At 49.3% G+C, this 17,441-nt stretch overlaps 1 protein-coding gene across 5 annotated transcripts in view; it reads left to right on the top strand.

The window, feature by feature from the left end:
- TMEM131 (transmembrane protein 131) overlaps positions 1-14,309 on the top strand; it is a 257,449-nt gene extending 243,140 nt beyond the window's left edge. For 4 of the 5 annotated variants that reach the window (XM_005575031.4, XM_065526617.2, XM_074011020.1 and 1 more), the window contains 8 exons: positions 3,983-4,107; positions 4,315-4,464; positions 8,417-8,582; positions 9,685-9,806; positions 9,910-10,006; positions 11,164-11,261; positions 11,857-12,017; positions 13,255-14,309. In XM_005575031.4, the coding sequence (XP_005575088.3) occupies positions 3,983-4,107; positions 4,315-4,464; positions 8,417-8,582; positions 9,685-9,806; positions 9,910-10,006; positions 11,164-11,261; positions 11,857-12,017; positions 13,255-13,539 (1,204 nt within the window). In that variant the 3' untranslated portion in view covers positions 13,540-14,309. The remainder of the gene's footprint in view (positions 1-3,982; positions 4,108-4,314; positions 4,465-8,416; positions 8,583-9,684; positions 9,807-9,909; positions 10,007-11,163; positions 11,262-11,856; positions 12,018-13,254) is intronic. The other variant, XM_005575032.5, reaches the window with a different exon arrangement.
- The last annotated feature ends 3,132 nt before the right edge of the window (positions 14,310-17,441 follow it).

Below are 17,441 nucleotides of genomic sequence, written 5' to 3'. Positions count from 1 at the left end.
AAAATTAGCCAGGCGTGGTGGCGACGCCTGTAGTCCCAGCTACTCGGGAGGCTGAGGCAGGAGAATGGCGGGAACCCGGGAGGCGGAGCTTGCAGTGAGCCGAGATCGCGCCACCGCACTCCAGCCTGAGTGAAAGAGCGAGACTCCGTCTCAAAAATAAAAAAGATAAATCATCACCAGAACACAATTCAAGCCGTGTACTTGAAACTGTCTTTTGTAACTGAAGAAATCTGTATGCAACCTGTCTTCTAACCTCCCTTATCTAATCTCTTTAAACTCACTGATCTCTCGTTTTTCTGAACTCGGGGATGAAAGTATTGAGAGTCAGAATGTATTAGTTCATCAGTCATTTAATCAGATAAAGACTGGTTTTTTTAATAACCAGAGAAGGTTGACTTTCTGAACAGAGCTATTCTCTGACTCCACTGCATTCTGATAGTAAATGTCAAACACTGTCCCTCAGGTAGAATCACGGCCAGTCCTAGCTTTAGTGACTCCTGAAATTCCTGTCACCTTTTAGTGTGTTAATATATGATCCCACATATCTGAAGGACAGGTACACATCTTTTCATAAGCTATGTCATTAATAAGGCATATATCATCACTTTCTTTTGGAAGCTTTATAAGAGGTGATAAAGCCAAAGGAACGGCTCACTCCCATCCATCCACACTCCCAAGAGCTGACCTCAAAAAAATCATTTCTAGGAAATGGGAGTGTGGGGCTGCAGCAGCAGTCTGATCTCACCATGTTTTCCAGCTGTGGCAACACAGAAACGGGCCTGCAGACCTCCAGAAGACTGAAGTCTGTGTCAGAGATGCCAGGGAATGGGAATCAGATCTCAGGCACTGAAGGTTTCCACAGAACCAGGAAGGACCCAGGGCATCCCTGGTTTAGGATCCTGAGTATTCACTGATCCTTTTGTTTTTCTATTTGTTTATCAACAGTATATGTTTACATAAATGTAATAATCTAAAATAAGCAAAAGAAGTTAAGTAGATAAACTAATCATATTATCTCTAAAAATCTGCTTAAATAACATGCTCAACTCAGGGCCAGGGGCCGTGAACACCACACTGCACACGCCAGCCCCAGACCTGTCAGCACTGGGAAAACCCTGCCTCCACGGCCGGTCACGTCCCGAGCTGTGTCCTCAGGTCTGCTTCTCTCCTCCCCAGACAGAGGTGTGTACTGTGTATTACAGGAATAAAAATAGGCCAGGCCCCAGTCAGGTGTAACGTTGTGAAAAGCAAAAATAAAAATACGAAATCTCAGAATATTAAGAAAAAGAAAAACATTATTATTAAAAAATGGGGGAAAATATATTATAAAAATAGGCCAGGTGTGGTAGCTCACACCTATAATCCCAGCACTTTGGGAGGTCAAGGCAGGAGGATTGCTTGAGCCCAGGAGTTCAAGACCAGCCTGGACAGTATAGCAAGACCTCATCTTACAAAAATGTTTTCTTTTAAATTAGCCAGGTATGATGGCACACACCTGTAGACCCAACTACTAGGGAGGCTGAGGCAGGAGGATTGCTTGAGCCCAGGAATTAAGAGACTGCAGAGAGTCGTGATTGCGCCACTGCACTCTAGCCTGGGCAACAGAGTGAGACCCTGTCAATAAATAAATAAATCCTGGCATCTGAACCACCTTTCTGTTTTCCTTTTTAAAAAGAATCACTTGAGTCTGGGCACGGTGGCTCACGCCTGTAATCCCACTGTAATCCCAGCACTTCGGGAGGCCAAGGAGGGCAGATCACCTGAGGTCAGGACTTTGAGACCAGCCTCGTCAACATGGTGAAACCCCATCTCTGTTAAAAATACAAACATTAACCAAGCATGGGGGCACACACCTGTAATTCCAGCTACTCAGGAGGCTGAGGCAGGAGAATCACTTGAGCCTGGGAGGCAGAGGTTGCAGTGAACCAAGATGGCGCCACTACACTCCAGCCTGGGTGACAGTGTGAGACTCTGTCTCAAAAAAATAAAAAGAATTGCTTCAATTAAGTTGGCCATTATCCATTTTATTCAGAAACCTTAAAAAAGGTTTCTTGATAGAGATCATCTGGCTTAATTTAGGAAAGTATGAATCAGCAAAAATAACAGAAGTCTGGCACCTTTCTTCTTAAAAACCAGTTACTTTTACAGGGGCACAGAATTTAGTTTTGTATAGATACCCACACACACTTAAAAATAAATCACACCCACACCACCTCCACCACCAGAGGGCTGGTGTCTACTATGGGAGCCTTTGGGGTTATTTTTAGAAGATGGGGTTTTTAAATAACCCTGTCGGTTAGAAGTGGAAGAGATACAAAAGATTTTATAATACTGTAGCATTCATCATCTGGTCCATAAACAGTGGATTTTTCACTTCAGTTTGTTATCCTACCTAAAATTCTACTTATTTGGGCTAATGGAAACCCTTGGCTTTTTGGTTTACTCTTACTAATTCCAGATATAATACCTACTTACTATGGAAAATGTGAAATACAGAGCAACAAAAGAGTGAAAAGAAAATGTCCTTTCACCCTACCACCTTATAAAATGTTTGTAAACAGCCTTCTTAAATGTATTTGTTCATTTATGAGCTCACACTTGACACTGAGGATGTTGGGGAGCGAGGGTGTTGTGGCGCCGTTAGATCTGGAAAGTTGGAACCCTTCTCACACTGTATCCTGTGGTTCGGGAGGACAGAAGGCAACATGGTGCATGAAGAACTTGGAGGATGGGGCCGGGAGGCCTCAGTGGTATCACACACCTGAGGGGTGGGGGCAGGAAGCATGCTGAAATGTGGGAAATGCTGGAGATGCATCCATTTTATACCGTCTGTGTAGACTTTGCAAATTTGTGATGAAAAGCTAGCTGTCAGCTCAGCCCTGAACTGACAGCTGTCACCAGGAGCTCCGTGGAGATCCCTGAGGATTCTTGGAAGATTTCTCCAAAGGAGCCACTGGGCTCTCTGAGCTGCATCTCAGCCTTTGCTGGAAAAGGTCCTTCTTGGACCACATTAGCTGAGCTCCTTCCGGAGGTCCTCCCAGTCCCGGACATGGTCTTGGCGGCCATTAGAGATGCGGCTTCATAAAGAATGCCTTTGTAGCCCATACAGGTACTCCACTCACCATGCTGTCTTCCGTGGGCCGGCTACCCAGTTCTTTTCTCTGAGATTCATTCTTTCCAGCTGCTGTCCCGGCAGGTTTTCCTGTCTCACTCACTGAGCTTTGGAAATTTAAGATCGCTCATCACACTTCCTATTGTGTGTGGCTGACAGGAAGTTGAGAGTCAATTAATTGTCCTATTTATACATGCTTATTATCTTAGGCTTACCTCAAAATCTTTCAGAAAGCGTGTCACTCTAAATAAATCAATAAAAAGAATATTTAAATTTTTTGCCTAAGATTAACCCTGAGCTCAAGAATAAGGAAGAAAGTTCATCCCAGCCCATGCCCTGCAGTAACTAGGAACATAGCTCTGGGTCACCTCATAATTTTCTATGAGGAAAATGTGTTCAGTTTTGAATAGTGGAGCCTCTGATGTTGCAGATCTGAGACCTTTCACAGTCTTCGTGTTCAGGAATCTCAGTGGTGGGAGTCTAGATGCTGGGAGGGACTCACTCACGGGCAGAATGACTGCACTTCCAGCACTGAGCAGCAAGTTGGTGCTAAGGGTTTTCTTTCTGTGCCTTATCTGAGACAGATCCTCCCTCCCAGTACGTGTTACTAAATAATGGACCTCAGTTCATTGTCAGCACTCGGAATAGCAAAGGTTCAGTCTGCAAGTGCTGACTGACTGCTGGGCAGTCTTAGCGACAGAGTTGGGCACGCAGCCGGTGCTGAGTGAGGACCAAGGGTAGATAACTCCCCAGGAAGCTACATTAGCTTCCTGCATGCAGTTGTATTGTAGAAGAATTACAATCTTAATGACTTCCGTCCTCCAAGACAAAGGAATACATTTGTATTTTCCATCCATGTTTGTCTTTCAGTTCATTAGAACTACCGTATACTCCCCCTTTGGAAAGTAAGCAACGTAGAAATCTCCCAAGCAAGATTCCTCTTCCAACTGCAATGACAAGTGGATCCAAATCACGAAATGCCCAGAAAACAAGAGGTATTGTCATTTTGTTCTCTGTGATCATGTCTGACAGATCTTTTCGTAGTGTTAACAGTTGTTGTGCATTATCAGTACGCAGTCAGTAGTTATTAGTCATGCAAGGCTAAGGCTGCGTTCTTGTCCTCATTAGAAGGTTCACTGAAGTAGACCTGAAAGAAAGCAATTATCCTCCATTAACCATGTTCTTTTCTGATTTTTGTGCAGGTACAAGTAAGTTAGTGGATAACAGACCACCTGCCCTAGCAAAATTCCTCCCGAATAGTCAAGAATTAGGCAACACCAGTAGCTCAGAGGGTGAAAAAGACTCGCCCCCACCGGAGTGGGATTCTGTTCCAGTTCACAAACCCGGCAGCTGTAAGTACAGTGGCTGAGAAACCACAGGGCTCCACTGACCCGCAGTCCTCCCCACTCTGGGCGTGGAACTCTTCAGGGGCATGCTGCTTTAAAATACCCATTGGCAGCGCTTTGCCAGCTAAGAGCCCGTTGTTAACTGGCCTAATCAGTGACTAAACTGCTGTAGGTTGAAATCAGTCCTGGTAAGATTATTTACATCAGGGGAATCATTCAACAATTCACATCGACTTTTTTTTTTTCAGGGAGCTGGTATTCTAGCACACCACTGCCCAGTGTGCAAAATGGAATGGTCTGTTTGGAGTGGTTAATCTTCTAAAGAATTGTTTGCCTTATAAAAGCATTGACTCAGCAGTCCTTTACCTGATGAATTCCTCATTTATAGTGTAATTGTTTTTGTAAAAATTCCATTTCCTCTCAACTTCACCCATGTCTTTTTATATAAGCACCCTACACAAAGGTTTCATTATTTTTCCTACTACCTTCTTGACCTTGTTTCTGCAGTTCAGCCTGCAGTAAATCAAGACAGTAGGCACAGTCAACCAAAATAGAAGTCCTCACCCTGTAGACACTTGACCTGAAATAGGGGACAAGAGAGACCAGCAAAGGGAGGGGCTGACAGCAGGGATTTGGGACCAAGAGAGGTCCTGGCCTTAGGACTGACCGGTCCGCGCTCACCACTGTGTTGGAGTGTGCCAGAGGGCGAGTGAGGAAGACCAGAGATGCAGTCAGGTTTGAGCAACAGTTGGGTCATTGAAGGTGAAAGGGTTAGACCAAGGACAGGCTCACTGGGCCGAATGAGGGCAGAGAGCCTGGAGGCTCGGCTGGGGCGTCCGTGCTCTCGCCAGGATGTGTAGATACATCCTGGAAAGGATGCTGTCTGAGATACATCCTGTAGCCCTATTTGCCATGAGACTTTGTGGCACCTTTTACTACTACTTTTTGCCTGGGGTGAGATACAATCCTAAATCCTTCACTCAGCAAATCCTGAAGAAGCCCGTGGGTGGTCCGTGTGTCCAGGCGGGATGCTTCTGCTTCCTGGAGCCCCCTGAGGTTTCTGCTAGCCATTGGCCCTCGGCTTAACACTCCACGATTTAGGCAGTTCCCCATTAAACAGATGCCACTTTCAGCAACAGAACACAGCCCCTGGAGCCAGTTTCACAGGGGCGTTCTGAGGCCCAGTGAGGCGACATGAGCTGTGCTGGTGACGTAACAACACAGGCATCATGCTGCCGGGAGAGCGGGCGACAGCCAGACACGGCCACAAGCTGGCGGGCAGCATCCCCAGCCAGTGGCACCTGAGCCACATGTTGGCATCACTCCCTCTGTGGATGGGAAAGGATGACAGGACCTGACCCTAGGCAGGAGATTCTGGTGCCACCCCTCGGGGGGGATGTGGGAAATGGCAGGCCAGCCCTCTGGAGGAGGAACTGTGAAGAGCCCGGTGCCGCAGGCCTCAGTTTCCTGCCTGGCTCTTCTGCAGAGGCCAGCTGGTGCATCTGAGCATGGTGCCTCGGGGCAGAGCTCCCAGTGTGCAGTGGGGAGAGATGCAGAGCTTATCTCCTCAGCCCACGTCTGTGCAGTCCTTTTGTTTTTCTAGCCCAGCAATCCTTTACACTGGTTCCAAGCCCTGTGACCTCTCTGCTCTGCCAGCCTTACTAAAATGTTCCAGCAGAGCTCCACTCGATAGAGAATATGGGTGCAGGAAACCCAGGAGAGTCGGTCCCACATGCTCCCCATCACTTTTACCTTCCTGCTCTGCCCCCGCTTTCTCATCCCCTTTCCTCCCTTCGCCTCCCTTGGTGTTTCGTCTTGCTCAGACCTGAAGTTCTGCGAGTGCTGTCAGCAGTGCCAAGCTTAGTGCAGTTCCTTGGGGTGAAAGCGTTGGTCCCACCCAAGACTGTGCAGCCGGCACGTGGCAGTAGTTACTGGTGGAGTTGTGCAGCCTCTGTGTAAAGATCGCTCCATCCCAAGTAGCACCCCTTAGCATGGTGCCCTGTACCATATGAGTTGCAGAGAAAATTCTCCTTGAATAATTTCATGATTTACAAAGGCAAAAAATACAAAGGGTTAATAAAAGGCAAATCAGAAGACACAAAGGAAAATTTTAATAATATTTGAATCAAAACATTCTCTAATTGCACCCCCCGTACTGTTCTGAGTCTCCCCCTCACTCCTGCCTCAAGCACTGTTCCGTAGGGGCTTTTCCTGTTTCATTTCATCATTACAGTCTTGGGAGCATCTGCAGCAGTGGGCCCTGTGAAACATATTCCATCCACAGGAGCTGCCCACACCTTTCCCCAGGACAGGCACCTGGGAGGATCCAGCGCACACAACGGAGCACAGCGGCTCCAAGTGTGGGCGCTGCCCGAGGGGATGAGTCGCTGCGGGGCGGAGGGAGGCCAGAGAAGGTGGCTAGAGAAGGGTCAGGACAGTTGTGCAGATAGCAAGCTGACAGTGTGGACGTGGTGTCAGATGGGAGGCCTCAGAGAAGCGTGAGGGGGACATGGAGATTCGAGCAGGGCTCATACAGGAGAGCAGTGTGAGACACGTCCTGAGTGTGGGCATCAGGCCAGCAGATCCACAGAGCCAGCGAGGAGGGGCCCACGTCATCAAGGGGTGAGAGTGGGCAGGTGGGAGTCTGGCACCAGCACCGGCAGCACTGGGGAAGGTGAGAGAGAAGGTAGCAGGCGGCCCTGAGGATGGGGGAGTGGGGAGTGGAGAGCACGGGCTTCCAAGGGAAGGCTGCTTTACTCGGTAGGGCCACGCTAGAGCCTTGACCTAGCCAAGCCCTGGGGAGCCTTGAGCCTTGAGCCCTGAGCCCTGGGGGTGGGGGAGAAGTAGCTTGTGCTAGAGAGTATGACCAGGGAAGCAGTGGCCGCAGGCAGAGCGGTTGCAATGTGGCAGCGAGGGGACGGGAGAAGTGGAGCGGGGGGTACTCAGGGTATGCAGAAATCTCACAAGGCAGGAGGGGCCAGCCAGGGAGCCAGGGGGAGGACGCCCAGCTGGGCAGACCTGGACTGGGGATTGTGCCCTGTGGTGACGGGAATTCACAGCTCTCCCCTCACCTTCTTCCTCTTGCAGTAGCTACAGCAGCACCACGTTGCACACAATAGATGTGCAAAATGATACATTTTTCTGATAAAAGGTATACATATTTCCATGTACTGAGAATGTTATTTTATGACCGAAATTTTTTGTTTTAATTTTAGAGGCGGGGTCAGGCTGGAGTGCAATGGTGTGATTACAGCTCACTGCAGCCTCAAACTCCTGGCTGAAGCAGGCCTCCCACCTTAGCCTCCCAAAATGCTGAGGTTACCGGTCCGAGCCACTGTGCCCAGCCTGTTTTAGATTTTTAAAACAGCTGTGTAGACATTACCTTAAAGGACACAGGAATATACTAGGAGCTGCATAGGGATCAGAGGGAGTATACCAGGAGCTGCATAGGGATCAGAGCTGCACGTTCCCATCACGCCAACAGAGAGGCTTTACTGAACTGGGGGATTCAGCCTGGAACGCTGCACCTCCAGCAGCTGTAAACCTGCGTGTAGGCACGAGGCTTTTCCGGGTCCCCAGGCAGCAGCCTCAGCGCTCCACCCCTGGAGGCCGTGGAAGACCCTCCCCCCTGCCTGAGGCGGGGGGTGAAGACACGGCAGGGACAGGGCACGCTGAGGCGGGGGGTGAAGACACGGCAGGGACAGGGCACGCTGAGGTGGGGGGTGAAGACACGGCAGGGACAGGGCACGCTCTTGCTCCCCTCAGATCCCCAGTGCAGAGATGTGGCTGCTTTCCCTTTAAAACCTGTGAAACAGACAGAACACATCTAAGAGCTTTCATTTGTTCTCTTCTTTGTAGAAGAGCTTGAGTTCTGCATCGTCTAGAGAACGTTCAGAGTGATTGGAAGACTGCTCATCAAAACACGACACTAACAAGCCCTTTCGTTTTTAATTTCCAGCTACCGATAGTCTTTATAAACTTTCTCTGCAAACCCTCAACGCAGACATTTTCTTAAAACAACGCCAGACCTCACCGACACCTGCCTCCCCGTCTCCCCCGGCCGCCCCCTGCCCCTTCGTGGCCCGGGGCAGCTACAGCAGCATCGTCAACAGCAGCTCCAGCAGGTAGGCCTGCTGCTTCCTTTCCAGTCCTCAGCTCGAAACGTGCCTGAAACCCAGTGTCACACCCTTTACATAGAAACACCAGCCAGAGACCACTGTCTGGTGTTACTTCTGACGACTGCCGGCTTGTGTGGGCCCCTTTACATGGGGTCCACCCCCTCTTCTGCTGCTGTGCTGGTGCCCAGCTCCAACAGTAACCCGTTTCCCATTCTAATCCAGTCATTCTTCCCACCCGTGGACCGAGAAATGCACCGTTTAACTTACTAGAGGGATATTTTCATTGAGGAGCCAGTGAACATTTACTAAGCATTACGTGAAGACCTAAAGGGGATTCCTGTGAGTTGGGAATATGGGTTTATATTTTCGCCTTTGGACAATTTGGTTTAGGACTTAGAAGGGCAGGATCTGGTCCAAGACTGTTGTGCTGGGTGAGGTGCTGCAGTAGGGGATGTGCACACCCGGGACGGCAGCCTCCTGACCACACAGACGATGCAGGAACCATGCTGTTCTCCGAGGCACAGAGCCTCGCTTGTGTCCGCCTGCCACAGTGTAGCGCAAGCCTGACAGTCACAGATGGCGTTCTCACCGTGTGCCTCGCCGTGGCATGGGTTTCTGTGCACCGCATCACCGGCCAGCCTGGGGTCAGGTTTGCCCCCCATTGCCCAAGAGGCAGTAACCGCCGAGGCTGGGGGAGCCACCCCGCTTAGGGGCCTTGCCACAGGAGCACCTCGCCGTGTCCTGGCAGGAAAGGGGACTCCCTGAGGCCCAGCCCTTCCCAGTGTCAGTGCCTGCCCTCTGCATTTCCTGCCGGGTGGCTCTAGCGTTCTTCACAAAAGTGTGATCAAAGCCTCTGCCAGTCCCTAAATTGATCCCCGCCCTGGTCTCTTTCATGGTGATCTTTCGTTTTCTTACCTTTCTCCAGAATGCCCTCTATCTCTGATTAAGCGGTCTGAGGCCCCAGAGCATGTGACATGAGGCTGAGCAATGCTCTGTGAGCTGCCCCGCTGCAGAGAAGCCCACTCAGGGCTCAGTCCTGCCAGCCCCACACCCTCTCCGAGGCAGGGCACTGCTGAGGAATGAGTTCTCTCTTTGCTTCTTTTTCAAGCGACCCTAAAATAAAGCAGCCAAATGGAAGCAAACACAAGTTGACAAAGGCAGCCTCACTCCCGGGCAAGAACGGCAACCCCACTTTTGCTGCAGTCACGGCCGGCTACGACAAGAGCCCAGGTCAGTGCCTTTGCTTCAGGGACCTGCCACGCCGGGCGCCAGGCCTGGTGGAATGACCTCTGCCCTGATGTACCTTCCATTGATTGAGCGTCCATTGTTACAGGTGGGAATGGCTTTGCTAAAGTTTCTTCGAACAAAACAGGTTTCTCCAGCACCCTGGGCATTTCACACGCTCCTGTTGACAGCGATGGCTCAGACAGGTACGGTAGACCACCACTAACCGCTAGAAAGACAGAAGGCTTCTCAAGTTGGGTTAGCACCTTTTATCCATAAGTGGGTTTCAGGGCATCCTTCCCCTGATTGACAAGGAGGCGTTTGTCAGAAGTGGTCAGGTGCCTCTAAGAAATCATGTCTGCTGGGTGGAAGCAGAAAGCCGGCTGCGGTGCCTTCCCTGGGGGGGTCCAGGTAGAGAAAGGGGCACCCACGCCTGTCTCAGCCCAGCAGGCACACATGTTAAACCTGTTCTCACTCTCCTCCGTCTCCTGGCCTGTGGTGAGATGGGATCTGATCGTTAAAAACAGAAGAGCAACAGTTACTTGGGAGGAGGGAAATTTGGAGCGAATACTAGACAGTTTATGGTAAATCATTGGCCACGCCCCTTTCGTGAGCCAGGCTTGTCCATGCAGCAGTCACCTTGGTTGACTTTTCCTGACAAGCCACAATAGAGCCCCAATGTACCTACTTTGCACTAATAGGAAATGAGTCCTAGATTTGAAATTGGTTTTTTTTGTTTGTTTGTGGTTTTTTGTTTTTGTTTTTGTTTTTGAGACGGGGTCTCGCTCTGTCGCCCAAGCTGGGGTCCAGTGGCCGGATCTCAGCTCACTGCAAGCTCCGCCTCCCGGGTTCACGCCATTCTCCTGCCTCAGCCGCCCGAGTAGCTGGGACTGCAGGCGCTGCCACCTCGCCCGGCTAGTTTTTTGTATTTTTAGTAGAGACGGGGTTTCACCGGGTTCGCCAGGATGGTCTCGATCTCCTGACCTCGTGATCCGCCCGTCTCGGCCTCCCAAAGTGCTGGGATTACAGGCTTGAGCCACCGCGCCCGGCCTGAAATAGTTTTTAAATAAACCCTCCATTACCAAAAAGCAAACAGAAGGAAAAAAAGGTCTGTTTCTCTGCAAAACACTTGCTCTGAACCGGGCTGTGGGCTAGTGATAGGGCATCCGGAGCTCGGAGGCTCCCTCCGGCTCATTCCTTGTGGGAAGCAGCCATTGTTCAGCTCCTCCTTTTGTCTTCGTTTTTAATATGAGTACCCCCAGTTGAAGCAGTGTCTGCTGTTTGTGAAGCTGTGCACTATGGATCCGTTTTCACTAACCACCATACATTTCTGTGTGTTGCGTTTTCCTCTTGTAACATTTAGCTCGGGTTTGTGGAGTCCCGTCAGCAACCCAAGCAGCCCTGACTTCACTCCCCTCAATTCGTTCTCCGCCTTTGGAAATTCTTTTAATCTAACTGGTGGTGAGTGTTTAACACTAGATGTGTAACTAATAAGCCTGTGGACAGAGGAAGGGAGGGGAGGTGTGGTTTTGTGTGCTGGAGAACACGGCACAGCAGCGCTGTGGAAGGAGGCCCCACAGGAAGCTCCCTGGGAAGGGTCCCCTCCCCTCCTCCTCCCTCACACACACCAGCAGCCCAAAGGGGCAGAGGACCGGGCTTGACATGGTGCATGCACCAGTTGGTGTGAGTTCCACGGCAGGTACTGAAGGGCTTCACAGAAGGGTTCCGATCTGAAATGGGGCCCTGAGCATGCCAGGGGTCCTCTTCTTGCTGTCCAGAACCGGAGGTCACCATGGAGGCTTCGCATTAGCTATCATGTGAGAGTGGGGAATGTTTGCATTTGGATGTCATCAGTGGCACATCAGCTCGTGCACTGTGCATTCAAGTTCTGGAGGACATCCCTGCCCCTGCTTCCGCTGGGCTGTGGTGGGGCTGGGGCAGTGGGTGTGGTGGCTCCAGGAGCAGTGGTGGGAGGTATGCCGTTGAGTGAAGCCCCATGCCGTGGTGATCATGGCAAAACCAAATACGGACTTGACGACTGTTGCTTTATTTCCAGAAGTTTTCAGCAAACTCGGATTATCTCGATCGTGCAATCAGGCCTCACAGAGGAGCTGGAACGAGTTTAATAGTGGCCCTTCATACCTTTGGGACTCGCCAGCGACAGATCCCAGTCCTTCCTGGCCAGCCAGTTCCGGCTCCCCGACCCACACAGCCACAGTGAGTACTTGGGGCTGGGGCTGAGGCCTGGCCCTGGCCCACTCACTCGCCACCTGCCATTGCTGTCACATGGATGGCACTGACACAGTTATAAACAACCAATAGCAGTATCAGAGGGGTGGGTTAGTCCTTCTGTTATCTTCACTGCTTTGTCTTCGTATTCTGTCAAAATGATCGATCGATGTTCTTCAGAGCCATTACAAGCAGGAAGTTTTAGGAACTGCTGTGAGGTTGGTCTCTGGAGTCCGTCCTAATAGATCAAGGGCATTTTCTGCATCTTCCCCACCTGTAAATGGACCCCAAGGGTGGCCATAGGCCTGTGGCAGGTTCAGATGGCTGAGGGAAGCCTTTAGATCTGTGCAGTGCAGGCACTGGGCTCCCAGGAGCAAGCTCGATACTGCGTTTACTTCGTTGCTGAGAAGCCCTTGTCTCTTAGCTTAGATTTTCTAGAGCGCATTTGTTTGCCTCTTGGCCGAAGTCTCCTGCAAAGATCATGCACCAAAAGAGCATTCTTGCCAAGGAAAATAATTAGTGGTTCTGGCTTCCACAAAATTATGACAGAAAAATATGACCCCACTGTGTTTGCCTCTTTATTCTCAGAAAAACTAAATTAGACATGCAAGGTTTCATAATAGATATTTCAGCTTTACAGATTCCAAAGTTTGTCTTCATGTGTAATTATTCAACCTTCTGTTTTAAAACCACCTGAACCACTCTTTAAAAGAGAAGTCAGCAAACTTTGTATAGAGTCAGATAGTGACTATTGTAGGCTCTGAAGGCCGTGCTTCACCGCTGCCATGGGAGTGCACAGGCCGATGGGCGCAGCTGTGTTCCCATACAACTCTCTTTACAAAAGTAGGCAGAGCTGGATTGGTCCACGGGCTGTCTTTTTTAAAATATCACAACCAGCCGGCACGGTGGCTAATGCCTGTAATCCCAGCACTTTGGGAGGCTGAGGTGGGAAGATCGCTTGAGCCCAGGAGTTTGAGGCTGCAGTGAGCCATGATCACACCACTGCACTCCAGCCTGAGTGATGGAGCAAGACCCTGTCTCAAAAAGATCAGAATCATCTGCTCATAAATATATGTGTAAAACATTTGTTCTAAAGTGAGCAGAGTGAGAGGAACGCGTGCCCCAGCCTCATCTTTTCTGTAGCCTTACCCCCTTACCCCTACCCCCTTACCCACTTGACCCTCTGCCTGCCGGGCTCAGTGCTGGACACTTTGTTTTGTCACAGTCGGTCCTCGGTAACACCAGCGGCCTGTGGTCCACCACTCCATTCAGCAACTCCATTTGGTCCAGCAACCTTAGCAGCGCCCTTCCCTTCACAACTCCAGCAAACACGCTGGCAAGCATCGGCCTCATGGGCACAGAAAACTCCGCTGCTCCCCACGCCCCCTCTGCCTCCAGCCCAGCTGACGACTTGGGACAGACCTACAACCCGTGGCGGATATGGAGCCCCACGATTGGAAGAAGAAGCTCGGACCCTTGGTCTAATTCGCACTTTCCTCACGAGAATTAAATTAGGCAAAAAACAAACAAACAAACAAACATAGTGGGCCCTCGTCTAGATCATGATGTGCCAGTTTCTGAGACATCTGTTTAAGGCTCTTACTGCAGCTCCCCCTCCCCACCCTCCTCATCTTTGCAAAACAGACCCAAGCAGGGCAGGCTCAGACCACTCGCTTCTTTCAGATCTTTCTTGCAATTATGATAACATGAGATTTGCTGTTGTGCTTTTAGAGAAAAGTCTGGACTGAGCCACAAACTCTAATAAGACCTGTACATCTGAGGACCTTTCCCGTTAACTGCGTTTTGACCACCTGTCTTCCCCATGCTTTATTTATCTGTATGAACACATTTGACATTACAGCTAAGGAAATAATTTGAGTTGATTCAGAAGTCCTGGCATGTGACAATTTTGTTAAATTACCAAGTTTGGTTTTTAATAATTTCGCAATATTATGCGCCAAGATCTAATTTTAAAATTGTATGAGGACTTTGTGCTGAAAATACAGAGTATTTTTTTAAAGTAAGGCTGTCTTGGTTTAAAAGCAGATTACAGAAATGTAAGTCAACTTAAGAACAGTGAATGAATGTAAAAACATTCAGTTGAGACCATATGCATTTTCTGTGCTGTTTGTACTTGAGGTATGTAACATTTGTATACCTGAACTTATTTTAAAGATGAACTGAAATGCACATAGCCAAGTCTTGAGATACAAGATTGAATGTGTATTTCTTAAAAATACAACTTTGTGTTGTACTTTGAAATAAATGCTTTTTTCAAAAGCCTTGACTTGTTTTGTGGTTTTTTACACACAAGGTGTATTTGTTAGGATTTTCTCACACCGGAGTAAACCCCCTTATCCTTGGCTTGCTCGGTGGCGTGGACAGGTTAAAATGGGGTTTGCTCTCTCATTGCTGGAGCGGACAGGTTAAGATGGGGCTTGCTCTCTCATTGCTGGAACTCCCTGCAGCGTCTGATGGAGTTCTGTGTGCTCCCGTGGCAATCATGGAGGGTCCTTGATCGAAAACGACTTGAAAGCCTATTTGGATTCATCCAGTACGCGTTTTCCCTCTGCCACTATCCTAAAAGGCCTCATAAAAAGCAGTCATTGCTACCATGTATTGAGTACTGACTCTGCGTCAGGTACCTGGCTAACACTCGACGTGCTGGGTTACTCCGTTACACTTGAGGAACCCGGCTGGGCCGTGCTGGCTCAGAGGCCCCAGGTCAGGCTGACCGCAGATGCACACGGCACCCACTGTGCCGCCTCCCCTCTGGTCACAGTCACCATTCTCAGGAACAGTCTGTGTCCAACTCACCCCTGCGTGTTCTAACACTGGCCAACCTCTACCAGCCTTCAGTCTAAGGAAGTTGTGTGGTGAGAGGAAGACAGACGGAGAAGGAGAGAAGTGGGGCACGGAGGGCAGACAGCAGGGACTCAGGGGCGGCCTGGGGGAGGGCCCTGACGGCCACCTGTGGGAGCTCACCAGCAGCAGCACAGCATGCAGTGCCCCTGTGCCATTTCATTTCTAAACAGTGGCTTGGAGACAAGGTGGGATGCCTTGGGCTGTGGCACAGGGGCTGGGGGTACTAGAAACCGCTGTTTACCCACTGGTATTGAAATGATTTAGCAGTTTACCAGCTGATACAGCTATACCCCAAGGCCAGCCTGGATGGAAAGCAACCTGTGTGACGCTGAGAAATGGAGCCACAGGTGACAGTGACACAGGGTGCCACGTAGAAATACCAGCTGGGGCTGCTGGAAACGGAGCCTCAGTACAGACTGGAAATGACTTAGCCAAGTCTGTTAGGTGCAGTAGTAAAGGCTACACATCTAAATTGTATTTTTTTCTTTTAACTAGAAGTGTGTAGACCCTTTTCCAATGTTAAGACTCTCAGCTCCTCCATGGTCCCTGTCGAGCCCACACAGACACGAGGCGAGTCTCAGTAGCCACAGCGCATCGGTTGGTTTCATCTTGCCTGCTCCAACTTGCTTTTCTCAGCGTCTTCCCTGTGTTAAAGCCAGCCTTTGCTAGGAGATGCTGCACGTCAGTGTTCTGTTGGAGGCTAGTTACATCATGAAATCAAAACCATCCCCATGAAGGTGGGAGTGATTTAGTCAGAATGTTGTTTGGCGTGATTGTGAATCTGACCTTTTATCTGCTTTGTACCAAAGGTCAGTAGAACAAGCCACATTATTTTTACAACCTGTGATGTGTTCCTCGGGGACACCAGATTTCCTGTGCAACCGGAGCTGTGGTGTGTAGGCTGACATCAGGCCTTGTACAATGCTCGCAGCAGGGTTTCCTACATGCACTTGCACGGTCAGGACAAATTCAGGGCTTGGGTTTCTCTTTCTACACCAAAGCAGATAATGAGGTGGAAAGCTCTGTATACAGGTGAGCGTCCTAGAAACCCTCACTTAAACAAAAGAAAAACTGGGTCAGGCACCGGGACTCACACCTGTCGTCCCAGCACTTCGGGAGGCCGAGGTGGGCAGATCAGTGGAGGTCAGGAGTTCTAGACTACCCTGGCCAACATGGTGAAATCCCGTCTCTACTAAAAATACAAAAATTAGCTGGGCGTGGTGGCGCACACCTATAATCCCAGCTACTCAGGAGGCTGAGGCAGGAGAATTACTTGAACCCAGGAGGCGGAGGTTGCAGTGAGCCAAGATCATACCACTGCACTCCAGCCTGGCAACAGAGCAAGACTCCGTCTCAAAAAAACAAAAAAAAGAAAAGAAAAAACCTGTATTGACAGACTTTCCCTCAGAAAGAGTATCTCAAGAAATCGATCCTAAACTTGCTTCACCAGAACAACGTCCTGAGACCCCCCAGACTCCTTTTTTAAGTTCTCATTTCACCCCATGAGGCTCACCAGCAGGCTTGAGAGAAACACTACGGACTTGGGGGGAGATACACACAAAGGGTCTCTTCTGTTACCTGTGCTTTTGAAATAATTACTCTAAAGGTAGGTATTCGAGTGGTAACATACCCCCCAAATCTGAAGACTCGACACAACTGGGTCTGTTTACAGTGGACGCTTGTCACATGACAGTCGCTTTGGACTAGGCCAAGGCTGAATTTAAAAAGGTTATATATAAAGAATTGTACTTACATGAAATAATAATGGATGTCTTTATGGGTTTATCTTGAGACAGGGTCTTGCTCTGTCACCTAGGCTGAGTTGGCACAATCATAGGCTCCCTGCAGCCTTGAACTCCCAGGCCCAAGCAAGTTCTCCCTCCTCAGTCTCCCACGTAGCTGGGACGACAGGCACGGACCACCACATCCGGCTGTTTTTATTTTTTGTAGGGACGAGGTCTTGCTTTGTTGCCCAGTCTGGTCTCAAACTCCTGAGTGCAAGCGATCCTCCTGCCTCAGCCTCCCAAAGTGCTGGGATTACAGACGTGAGCCACTATGCCCAGGTATCTTGTATGTTTATATAAATACACATGTAAATAAAGGTATAATCTTTTAAAAATGTTTTTTACCTAAACTGTGTATCAAAAGAGTGAAATAAGAATTTGGATTTTTCACGACAACCTGAAATAATTTAAAGGATCAGAATCTCATTTAAAAAGGCTGTTTTTAAGGAAAAAGCCGAGGATAGCCATCCGGGAAACACAGACTCCAAAGGAATGGGGTCAGTGCTCCAAAGCTAAAAAGTTAAGGTCTCTTTTATACAGGCAGAAAGCAAATTTAGTGGAATCACAGCATTTTCCGTATGAGTCTGGTTTATGAGGAACAGCGATTTGATTAGTTACAGCTTGATGTTTTTTCCTTCCAATTGAAAGACTATATTTAACATTGTGATTTAGACAGTGTAGTCGTGAGGTCCTTGTGTAAGAGAAGAAAGAGGGAAATTATAATGAGGATCAACAGGAGGGAAGGGGTCCTTCCCTGCTGCCC

This window comes from Macaca fascicularis, chromosome 13 (genome assembly GCF_037993035.2).
Source record: "Macaca fascicularis isolate 582-1 chromosome 13, T2T-MFA8v1.1".
Lineage (NCBI taxonomy): Eukaryota > Metazoa > Chordata > Mammalia > Primates > Cercopithecidae > Macaca > Macaca fascicularis.
The sequence above is the reverse complement of the archived record's forward strand: the minus strand, read 5'-3'. Positions and strand labels throughout refer to the sequence as shown.